General features: G+C 46.1%; 1 protein-coding gene across 2 annotated transcripts in view; it reads left to right on the top strand.

The window, feature by feature from the left end:
* LOC119382338 (transmembrane protein KIAA1109 homolog) overlaps positions 1-12762 on the top strand; it is a 961129-nt gene that overhangs the window by 383478 nt on the left and 564889 nt on the right. For both annotated transcript variants that reach the window (XM_049412180.1, XM_049412181.1), the window contains exon 20: positions 8026-8927. In XM_049412180.1, the coding sequence (XP_049268137.1) occupies positions 8026-8927 (902 nt within the window). The remainder of the gene's footprint in view (positions 1-8025; positions 8928-12762) is intronic.

The following is a 12762-nucleotide window of genomic DNA, read 5'->3' on the forward strand; positions in this document are numbered from 1 at the left end:
GCTAGGTGTTGTTCGGGCCCTCGAACTCGCACGTGTTTATCTGAGTATATAAGGATGGGTTACGTTTGTAAAACATGCGGTCAGTAACTGCTCACGGCGTGCCCCTGACTGCCAGAGGATGTGCTTGGGTGTCGGGATATGCAGGCACAAAGCCGTGTTCATTCTCAAACCAAATTTGGAAGCGATTTCTCAGAAAATAAGTGCTTTCATTCGTGTATACCCAGTGCCTATTGCGAGACGAGGTTCCCGCTGCATTTTATGTGAAAATTTGTTTTCGTTGCAAAATTATTTTGAACGAAACAGTCGTGGCAGATGTGTGTACAATAACGGTGTGTTGAACAAAGGGCGGTTTTAAATACAAATAATCAATGTGTGTGTTTTGGTTATTCCCAGAATCCCGGATCACTTCTCCCGCCTCTTCACTCCAGTTGACAGCCACACTCGGGGAAACGAAGGTGCCGCTCTGGTCTGGCGCCTCACCGCTCGTGATGGGAAAATCAACAGCAGCGTTCGCCCTGTCAACGAGGCAGTGGATCCTACATTTCCTTTAGTTGGACAAGACGACGTAGGAAAAGAGGTGAGTGGCACCCACGCAAAGGAGCCTAAACCAATTTCGTTTGTTGTTTAAAAGAGGCTCACATCATCTAGTGCTGCAAGTTTGTCGCCAAGTGACGTGTTGCAAAAGCTACTATTTGCAGTTGTGTTTTACACGATAACAGCAAAAAACTTGGTTCCTTAACATGCCTGTTTGCATTTGTTGTTTTGTTGTGAGCCTTCATTACGTCTGTGTGAACCACTTATTGTGTAGGTTTTGCAAACCTTTACTGCAGTTTCATTTTTTCATCATAATATCACGTTCTGCTTTTCAGATACCGTTTTTCATGGAACTCACGCTGAACAGGAGCGACAACCTAGCAAGCCCCAAGTCTGATGCCTCCAGCCGTCACCACTTTTTGATTTATCAATCATAAGGAATATATATGGAAACATGATGCCGATTTCTGCTGTTTATTTTGCACCATAGGACACTATGCACATCACAGTCACACATTTTAGTCGACTATACTCATACAAGCACGTAAATGAGTAATACCTTAACATCTTAATTGGAAATCACGGACCATTTTTTCACGCTTTTTATATTACTTTGCTGGAAATTGTGTGTTATTTTGACGAGTTTTATTAAAATAATGCCAAAATTGAACTGTTCTTTTTTTGCAGTCACTGGGCAGAATGGCAAGTATTATTGGACTTGCCTAAAATGAATACTTCACTATTTTCAACAGTAGTCGAACAAAAGTAGAGCAAGGGTCAAATGGGTAGCTTAAAATAGTTGTGGAGTCGCTTGATGCTTCGGTGGGGGTTATTTGACCCACGTAGGAGTGTTACCGGCAAGGGTCGTCTGACTCCCTCATAAGTAGTAACGTGATCCTTCGGATGAGTCCTTCCACTCTTCCTAGAGGGTCAGGGGACTCTCCTAGAGTGAGCCGACTCTGACCCACCAAGAGAGTCACCGTGTCTATTTAAAGAGAGTCGTATACGTGGCAAGTCAGAACTCTCCGAAAAGAGTCACGGATACTCTTTTTTTTTTCCCAGAGTGTAAGACAGAGTGGAAGGTGCCTGAATGTGTGTTTGGGGGAACACAAGCGTTCATTAACACCAGAGATGCATTCTCATCTAGCAGGTCATTGCCAGGAGTGCGGGTGTACCCCGCACTTCAGTGATACCATGGTTCTTTCCACGCACAAAATGCTGCTTGCCCGAGAAATTATCGAGGCCTTGCACATTAGAAGAAGCTATGAAAGATGCGTTAGCCAGCCATCGATAAAGCTATGGGATAGGGAATACGAGCTTTTGGTCAGCATGTGCGGCAATGTGACTCGTTGTGCGCATGCTATGTTAAGGGGCAACAGCCAGGGATGTTCTTTTTGTTTTTTGTCAGGTGACTCGGTGATTTCTTCTTGTTTACTTTTTTTGTGTATTTCGGAAAAAAAATTTTGTTGAGAGTCAGTGCATGTCGTGTGCGCTTCTTCTGTCCCTTGTCCCTTTTTGTGAGCGCTGCACAGTCCTAAGTATTAATCAATACCAACTCGCTCATTTTTCTATTCTAAGTCATTTTATTATCTATCTGTTGCTTCTCATTGCGCGAATTTTCTAAGGTTATCACACGTACGGTGCATTTTCGATCGCCACCGAGCCACATCAGGATGAAAATTTTCGACAATTGACTTCGTTATCCAGCTTGCACAAAGGGGCCAATCACGATCGAAAAATACGGTCCCGATCGGGCTCAATTGCGATAGTAAATGCATCGTGTGCCAGCTGGCCGTCTACTTGCGCACTTGAATGACCATGCCGCAAGGTGTAACTTACCGTGGTCTAAATGGCAATTTTATGCTGCAGTGAAAATACCAGCGTCCAGCATTTATGAAGCTTCATTGATAAGCTGTATGACACTGCGCAGCTGCTCTTAGAAGGTGAATCAGTGTTTGAAGCTGGCCCTGTTTTCGCCTGTAGTGTAAAACAACATAGAGAAGAACAAGTGACACTGGCTATGGGCTCATTTTACAGAAATAATCTATAAGCAAGGAAACTATTGGGCTGAAGTCGAGATCAACACCTTTTGCGCAAAATTTTCTCAGACAACGGGCGAAACAGACACGGACGGGCGCAAACTTCCAACTGATTTTATTATCAACAAGTGACATATATATATATACACAAATATGACTACGTCAAAACAAAAACAACAATGGCACAGGTGTGCAGTGTGTCAGCGCGCATCAGCTACTCCCTCCCCCAAATGTAGTGTTCCTTCCAAGAAGGCCATTTCCTTCTGTGTCAACGAAACTGACGTCATGCTCACGCAGCAGCAACTGCGTGAGCATGACGTCATGCAGTTTCGTTGACACAGAAGGAAATGGCCTTCTTGGAAGGAACACTACATTTGGGGGAGGGAGTAGCTGATGCGCGCTGACACACTGCACACCTGTGCCATTGTTGTTTTTGTTTTGACGTAGTCATATTTGTGTATATATATATATGTCACTTGTTGATAATAAAATCAGTTGGAAGTTTGCGCCCGTCCGTGTCTGTTTCGTCCGTTGTCTGAGAAAATTTTACGCAAAAAGTGTTGATCATGGAGTACCAACTAGCTCGAACCCACACCTTGTGAAGTCGAGAGTCTGACAGAAACCCGTGTGGTCGGGAAAAGACACGAGTACAATTAAAATGGACACGAGGGCGGCGCAAACTGTGGTGGAAGTTATGTCGGCGAGACAGGTAACTTTCAGCAAAGACTGAAGCAGCACATGTATGACGTAAGAATGGTTTCATCAAACGTGCTGGCCAAACATGCAGAAGCAACTAGCCACAAAATAGACCGGGATAAGGCAAAGATAACGGAAAGAGAAAAGAACTGGACTTTTCGGCTTTATCTTGAATCTCTGACAATCTAGACAACGGCGCACGCGCTTAATCATCATGACGGCAACTTTCCACACATGTCTTCACGTTGCCTACGTCATATTTCAAAACATACATAACTGAGCTGTTTGCGCATTCATTTTTAACTGTGAACGAGGCTCCCGTGCGGGAACTCGAGCGTCTTGCTTTGATGTGAACATTCATGGTCGGTGTCCATTTTAACACCAGAGGCTTGAAATAACAAAAAAGAAAGACAGGTACGTGACAGCGTCATCATGCTCGTTAAAAGAAGGGTGGCGGTAAAAGTGAAAGCTCATGCCTGGCCGCTTTGTGTGCTTAGTGCACTGTGGCACAAGCAGAAAAGTACCATGCCGCTCATCATTATTACTGCATTTTTCCGGATTGTGTAGTCTCTAGTGGCCTGCACAGAAGAAGTGAGAGCAAAACAACGCATTTCAAAAGCGAAAACGCCATGAAATCGCGGTTAAAAACAACACATTTAACCGTCCGCTTCCCTTCGCCAGAGTGAGACGAGGTCACGTGATCCAACCCTGCATGTCACAGTGATTGCAGCACCTGCGTCTCCAGTGGTGGTCCTCGTGCCCAATAATATGAAAGTTTACAGGCGATAGAGCAACCCTTTGGTGGCCGCTTTGACTAGTTTCGGTTTCTCACTCAAATTCCCTACTCCTCTTTGCCCTGAAGAGGGTCGCTGTAGCCCGTTGTCGTGACGATGCCCACATTGGCAACTTAACACTGGCCTGTCAATGCCTTGCATCGTCATTACACAGCCAAAAACTGAGCAAGGCTTTCTCCATTTGTTGCTTGTGTAAGTTACCCGCAAGCAGCATGGTAACAGCTTCATGCAGCAAAGCATGGTACAGTTTCGCAGTGTCGAGGAACGATCAGAAACACAGACTGTTGGGCTAGGTTGTCTTGCATTATAATAATCTTTATCATAATAATGAGCAACAGTCGACGAGCTCACTGCTACGTCATGTTCCCCATGGGCAACATTGCGTCATTTAGCGAGTGAGGGCACTGATCAGGCAAAGGAAAGGGGCGCGAGCTTTGTTTCTTGAAATAGAGCTTCTGCACAGCACACAGGGATGCGATATTCGCAAAATATGACTGCCGCGGCCTTCTTTACGAATGAACGAGCTTATTTCAGAGGTGTAAAAAAAAAATGTCAGGGACTGTTCACTGGCCCTTTAAACAAGCTGATAAAAACGAGGTGTCCAACTATCACTACCACGGACCCTCAAGGCGCCAGCAGCTTAGGAGGAACGTCGGCGTGAGCCTGATCGTGATCAGAAACAACATCACCGTGCCAAACACACAGCGTTGCAAGATCGGGAAGCAACTTCATCTGATTCGAGCTGGGTAGATCTCGTGCAGATCACATCACCACGGACCCTCAAGGCGCCAGCAGCTTAGGAGGAACGTCGGCGTGAGCCTGATCGTGATCAGAAACAACAATGCCATGCCAATGACGCAACGTTGTGAGCTCAGGAAGCGACTTCATCTGATATGAGATGGGTAGATCTCGTGCAGTTCACATCACCACGAACCATGAAGGAGCAAGCTGCTTAGAAGGAATGTCGGCACAAACCTGACTGTGATCAGAAACAACAATGCCATCCCAATGACGCAGCGTTGTGAGCTCAGGAAGCGACTTCACCTGATTCAAGATGGGTAGATCTCATGTAGTTTGCACCACCACAGACCATGAAGGAGCAAGCAGCTTACGAGGAACATCGGCACAAACCTGACCGTGATCGGAAACAACATTGCCACGCCAAAGATGCAGCGTTGCAAGATCGGGAAGCCACTTCGTCTGATCTGATAAGGGTAGATCTCGTGTAGTTCGCAAGCATTTTCACAGCAGAGGCCTGTGCAATACTGGCGGCCATTAAACACATTAAATAATGGAAATTACATCTCACAGTTATATTACAGGGATTCCTTAAGCATTTTAAAAGCTTTGAAAACTGCCAAATTGAAGAAAAATCCTGTCGTCGTCTCGTTTTACTCAATACTATGCAACACTTAAGGGTTCATGAAGCACCCCTTGGGCTTGTTAAAAAACACAACCTGCGGAAAGCTGACACGGCTATGAACTGCTCTGCCAAATATTACAGTCGTGCGCGCCGCGTAAAGGCCACAAGCGGAGCGCGAAGTTGCCGTTTCCTCAGGCGCCCTCTTTTCAAACAGAGGCCAGTTCTCACACTTGTCGGTGGGCGGGGCGTCTGCACGTTGACGTCGCGGAGACATAGCTTCTTATTGGCCGATAGCCGAATGATATGCGCTTCTTGCCACGGGGTGCTGCCACTTGCCCGCGCCGCACTCCTGTGTCTGCTGACTTTACGCGGTAGCCGCACTCGCGCTTGCGAATCACAGCGGGAGTGCGATCGCGTTTCATGACACGCGCTGACGTAACTTCTTACCCCCGTGCCATCCCTCCCTGTCTAGCTTCCAGTGCGCTCGTTGGCACGAGAAAAGAGAGAAAGCGCTGGGAGCATGCACCAAACCCCCGTAACTCCGCTGATTCTTGACGGATTCGAGAAATTTTTGCGGCAATTGATTCGGGAGGCAGTAAACTCCGATACTAAGGTCATTAGATCATTACTTGGAAAAGTGTTTCATGACCCCTTTAAGTTTTTTTTTTTTTTTAACTTCCAAAGCATACCCTTTGACATTGTAATTAGGGGTATCAAAAATACCCATGCAAGTTTACGTCTAATAGGGAACGGGAGTAAGGTCCCGGTCCAGCGGTCGAGGTTGGGTGGTCGGCCAGGCCTGAGGCCTGTTGCACGGAGGTGGTGAAGACGGCTTAATTGTAGGCCTATGCAAGTCCACAACAAGTGTGTGGCATCGCGGACTGGAGCGTCACAAAATAGGCATGATGTACATATGGGCCGCAGTACCAATGTGTGCGAAATGCAAAAATACACCGCGTGATAGATTGCAGTGCTCCATAATGCTCCACTTACAGACGATATGCTTCCTTCATGGTGGTTCAGGACAGCGATAAGCACGCGCAGTGGTTATCGCTTGAGCGGCCGCAAACAACAGGTGCATTATTGCGCAGCCACCATGATCGTTGCTGCCTTGTCACCTTTCAAACGGCAGCACACTTGGCTGAGTGCTTATGGAATGCAGAATGTTAGGGAGCATTGCAATCAAGACGTGCATATGTGTGCAAATGGGCATGCCATGTAGTATTTTTTGAGGACGATAATCTTTCTTCGGATACTTGAACGCAGAAATTTTGGTCTGCCTGTCTGTCTGTCTGTCACACAATTCAGCCACCCAGCCAAAGTTTAAGCACTTGCTGAACGTCCAGCCATCTTGAACTGGTAGCTGCGTTCATACTTGTGAACATTGTCGATCAAAAAGCAAATATTATGCATATCTGAGGCACAACATCAATACGTAAGTATTAGGTGGGGTGTTCCTTTACTATAAAATACATAAATACGTAATTCTACAGACCCTAGTGTTTCTTAGGCTGTGCTGAAAATGCGACAGTATGCATGAAAAAGCCCACTGCTGACGATATGGTGCTGCCACCTGGCAGTTGCCCTGGAAACAGTGTCACGGGTGGCCGCGGATGAGACCAGGACCCATGTAGTACAGCCGGCAGAAGACTATCATCTTACGACGACATTTGCAGCGAAGCACGCAGATACGCGGCCAATTTTTTTTTTTTCATGTACTTCGCATGCATCTGTGGTAAGCAGGAAAACACTAATACTTAATGGATGAAAGTTATAAACCGTCTATTCAGACGTTTTGTGAACTGATGTACAACTTTCTTATTTGAGTTTTTGTCCGGCTTCTGAAGTTAGTCAGTTGATCTTGCCTAAATAAGCAATTAAGCATCACACAAAAATAGTGCGACTTACTCCATGAAATAGTTGGCAGTGTGCATTTGGTTGTGTTGTCACTGAGTGCGTCCGCACATTTTTAAACTCTGGCTTGTGTTAGCTGGGCCACCCTGTATATTTAAAGGCCTTGGTGTGCAAGAAGAGCTAACTTCACTGGCTGTAGTTGCAATTGAGATGTTGGTGTGCTTTTTTCAAAAAATATTAGGTCAATGTTTAGCCAGACCTCAGCCTTTCTCAAGACGTATTGACAGTATGTGCAGGGGGACAGTGTCCTATGTGAGAAAGGGAGGGGGAAAAATGAGGGGTATGAAATACAAAAATGACAAAATGTAATAAAGATCAAAAGGCATGACTGATTTTGTTTAATGAACGCACAGCGGTAAGTTAGAGAGCCATATTTTCAGAACAGAGCTGCGCCCTCCAGAGGACCTGGCAAGATTGAAGGAGCACTAACTGCAGGAACAGACGTTAGACTCAATCTGTCTCACTTGTGTTTGAGCTTCATCAACGTTACATAGACCACTAGCCGAGCTGTGGCCATGACAGCTGCTTATATTTTGCACAAGTCACAGACTGTACAAATGTTTGCACGCTTAAAACAGATGATTTATGTGGAGGAATGTTTATTGTCCTCCTACTCGAACCTACCAAAAAAATAGTGTAGACCAGGATGGACAGCCCTCTCAGAGGTGCCGCTTGATCCCCCCAGGAGGCCAAAGCGAGCCGGCCAGGAGCCTTCCCACTACTTGGTGCACCTCTGGACTCCCCGCTGCACTATGGGGGCATGCTTTATCTTGGCAAAACATTGGAGCACGGCATCTCGTGCATGGTGGCCAACAGTGGCCGTCTGCGGGGCTCACGCCACAGCCTGGCCACCTGGAGCTTTTCCAGTGTCGAGCCCATTCTGCGCTCCTCCTTGGATCCAGCAAATGATGACGAGGACCTGTACAACTGGATGGCACGTCAGAGAGGACCTTCGTCGCCTCTCGACTCACCGTCGAGTCGCAGCGCACCACGCGAGTCAGGCGTGCCCACAGGAGGAATCCCCGATGCCCAAACTGTCTTCGAGCCCCTCTTGCAGCTGCTGGGCGCCTGTACCTTGGCTTTACAGACACCAGGGCCACGTCTTGCACTTTCAGCCTTGATAGAGCTTCTGCGCGTCGACCTTGTGGAATCGGAGAGTCCCGAACAGCCACAGAGAAGACGGTCCAAGCCCGGCCAGCGGCTCTTTGTGGACACAAGCACAGACACACCGGCATTGGTGTGCGATCGGCTAGCGTTGGAGCTTGACGTGCGCCACCCAGGAAGCCCAGGCACGTGTGCTCACGTGGCAGTGGACGTGCAGTATGTGGCTCAGCAAGTGAACATGCCTTTGCTGCGACTGTTGAGCCAGTTCTCCAGCATGTACGAGAATGTGAAGGAGACCCGGCTGGAGCTGCAGTGCCGCCGACCTCGAGCCGACTCGGTCGTTGTGCCGCCACAGCAACATCCAGCCGGCAGCCACGAGTCAGTCGCACCTGTGCAGCCAGGGACACCACGCTGCTGGAAAACCATGTGCTTTTTGCTTGACCTCTACGAGACTATGCCCCCTTCGCAGGCTCTGGCTGACAGGTGAGTATGTCTTCTGCTTGACGCACATCAATTTGTAATTTATGTCAGAAATTGAAGAGGCTGATAGCAGTGGCATTGCAGACTATACTAACAAATTACTAACCCTAAACAAAGTTGAAAACTACTCTTTCCGACTGGAAAAACACTTGGCCTTTATTTGAAGAACACTTGTTAATGGGACACTAAAGGCAAATGTCAAATCAATGTTGATTGTTGAACTAGCGTTCCAGAAACCTCATAGTGCTTGTTTCATGCAAAGGAAATGCTTAATTTGAATGAAAATCACTTTTTCTTGGTCTGCACAGCGTTAGTGCACTTCAAATTGTGCGCATGAAAAGGCCTCCTGACGTCGCATTCGTCTTGCCCAACGTTGCCCGCCTTTATTGCCCGGCAGCCGACGCTGTGTTTTCTGCTCTGAAGGGCACATTACACAATATCAAATGGACTCAGCATTTTGTCGAACTTTTCATTAGAGGAACTTTCATGAACATGCAAGGCACACGCAGCAACACGCGATAACGAAACTACCACTGAGACGCAAGCGGAGCCCTGCGAAAACGGAACTTTCGCCCTACCGATGCCATTCTCCACACTAACATCAAGTTCTTTTTTTCCATGAATCAAACGCACAAGCAGCAATTTATTACATCAGAATGTTCTTTTTTGTCGTTAGAAGCTTGAATACTAGTGATAATTTGCACTCGGGGCTCTTGACGTCATCGAGTTCATTCCAAAACGTCCCACTAGTGGTGCATATACTGTCCTACATTTACCTTAATTTCTCGATTACTAGAGCACTGCTATTGATAATATTCACATTTTAGATGTTCTCAAACATTGACCCTTCACTCTGACATAAATTTTTATTTGCCTTTAGTGTCCCTATAAGGGAACACCACGCTAACTCAATAATAAAACAAGCAGTAAGCTTTGCAGTAAGCAAACAGCAGTATGGCATCTAACATTGTTTTTATGGATCCCAATAAGCTCTCCGCTGCCCTGCAAAGTACAAATGAGCAGGTGATAGACAAAAGGCGGGCAGACTTTTTTTTTTTTTTCGTAAGACACAGCAATGAATTTACTGGTTGCTGTGCAGGTGTGGTGTAAAAGTCCCTTTTGTCTGCGGCCATATCTACATAGGGCAGACAGGCCACTGTGTTAATCAGAGCATAATGGAGCACAAGATGTCTTTAACCGAAGGTTCATCACCCAGTCTATCTTTATATTGTGAAGAGTGTAAATTGGTGCACGCCTAAATTCGATGAATGTTCAGTTTTACAGAGGCACAGGAATGAAGAAACACATCTAAGGCTTAAGGCTTGGCATATAGATAGTAGTAGAAGCGCATGCCTGAGCAAGCCATCGATTAACTTGCGAAAAGAAGAAATCAAATACCTGGTCATCTCTCGTTGTAGACCGCCCATGTGTGCTTGATTGACAGTTAGCATCCTGTGCCTGTGCATGTGCAGATAAGTTTTTGTGTCCACCTACCTTTCCGCCGCAATGCGCGTTTTCAGTTGTTAGTCGGCATTTGTGTTTTCTTGATCTCTTCTCGTGTGTGCACACCTACCTTTTTGTATCGTGAATAATGACAACTAACAGCCAATCGAGCCAAGGGAAGTATCGGGAATGATGTAAATATGCAAAAATTAAGGTGGACGAAAAGACAACTTGCCTCTGGCAGGGACCGAACCTGCAACCTTCGAGGAAAGCATCCGATGCTCTACCGGGAGAGCTGTGGTGGCGGCCGTCCTCCCGTAAACTTTATCAGGTGTATTTGTGCGTTTAAACCTGAAAGTGTTAGTGCTGCTCGTAATAGGATCACGTGCTGCGTGATGCCAGCAGGCAAAAAATGGTGTTCTGCACTCGCCATCATGGCTGCGAGCGGCACTAACACTCCTAGGTTTGTGCACAGATAAACCCGATAAAGTGGGCAAGAGGACGGCCGCCGCCGTAGCTCTACTGGTAGCGCATCGGATGCTTTCTTCGAAGGTTGCAGGTTCGGTGTTGTCTTTTCATCCACTTCTTCACATGCATATCATGATTACTACAAACAACGTCCCTTATACTATCCTTGGCTTGATTGTCTGCTGGTTCTCATTAATGTTCTGTCTAACTGAGAAAATCAGCCCTTCTTTCATGAATCCCTACCAGCTAGTTCAACTTTCTGTCGTTCTAATCTTTCTGCAGCATATGGCATGATAGAATCCTTATATTTCAGCATTGCTGTTTGCTGGGAGTGTCCCAATGACAGTAAAACCAGTCGCAGCTCTGTGCAAAATCAGATTTATACTGCATCTGTGAGAGAGTTTTGCAGACTCTCACCGTTGAGATTTCCGTGATTTCAGCCTATTAAGCACAGTTTGCAAGTGGGAATGTCTTCAGGTGTTTTGCAGATAAATAGCTGGAACTTTGGTCAGTTGTGCAATTCTCAGCAGTTGAACTGATAGCATTAACTAGTACCTATCTCTCTACAGCCACTAGATCTTTCCTTCTGGAAACCAAATCAATGAAGGCTGGTAAAAAGGGTATATCCATTTCCACATAGTATTAGGTCTGAACTGTTGTATTGCACGTCATATTCATTAGTGGCACATTGAGCAGCAGCTTTTTTGAACGGTGCCATTTACAACAATAAGGGTTCAAGTACGGGGTATTGGCAGTGACTTTTAATGAGGCTTTTTGGCTTTTCAGTATCTGTGAAACTTAACATCAAAGACGCCGTGCAAATTCTTGCTTTTTCAGTGCATGCAAATGATGTGCTCAACGTAATCTTTTTGCAGCCATTAGAGGAAAGGTATAACCATTAAAGTACACTAGCTAAATGGCACTTGTTCGGGTTTTGTTTGGCTCCTTTCGCAGCATTAGTTTTTGCGCACATTATAGCATTGCTGTTGGAGAGCACTGTGGCCAAGGTGGGCTACTTGGTAAAAGAAGAACTTGTTGCTGGGTAAAGGGACAACTGCGCTACCTTGTCATGTGGGAAATGTTGTGTAGGACAGACCGGAAGGTGTGTGAACGTGCATATGTGTTAACGTGAATTGTCAGTAAAAAACTATGTAAGCGGGCACCTACCCACCCACTGCTCCGAGTGCAAGTGCTAACCGATGCTGAAAGATGTTAACATATGCAGCCACTGCCAAGATAATAGGGCAAGGGAAATTTGCGAAGCATACCACATTAGGAAGAAGGGAAATGAATGCGTCAGTGAGTCATCGGTATTTCTACACAGCACAGAGATGAGATTTATCATTGAGCATTGTTAAGATGACGTCCTATGGTTGCTAAGATTTTTTGTGATGATACCTTTCTGAAAAGCGCATGCTCGGTGATGATTTCTGCAAAGTATACTTATAGGAGGACTGTGTGAAATAAAGGTCAGTTGCAAGTCTGCGACTGTGTGTGTGTATGGTTGTACGTGCGTGTCAGGTAGCTCAGTTGTCCCTTTGGTACTTGGTGAAAGTTCGTCTAGAGGAAAGTTTTGCACTGTGCTAAAAGCACGCACAGCAGGAGCCATTAAGACGGGACATGTGAAGTCTTCTGTTGTCCTTGTTTTTAGCTCAGTAAGGAACCCTTTTCTAGAATATGTCCAGAACCTAATGGCCTGTGTGATTTGTCGCCATGTGTATGCATTTACATTGTCTACAGTGGTACATACAGAGATGTGCAAGATGGTAATGTAACCTTTAAAATGGGTGTTGTCCTTGAGAAAGGGAAGACTACATGAGATGAGCAACCTTGACCAGATACCATATCTGAAGAACGGAAAGAGGATAAACACCGGAAGTTATGGTGCGCTGACATTTGTGCCATTATTCCTTTGCCGCAATACTTC

The sequence above is a fragment of the Rhipicephalus sanguineus genome, chromosome 2, assembly GCF_013339695.2.
Source record: "Rhipicephalus sanguineus isolate Rsan-2018 chromosome 2, BIME_Rsan_1.4, whole genome shotgun sequence".
In the NCBI taxonomy this organism is placed as follows: Eukaryota; Metazoa; Arthropoda; class Arachnida; order Ixodida; family Ixodidae; genus Rhipicephalus; species Rhipicephalus sanguineus.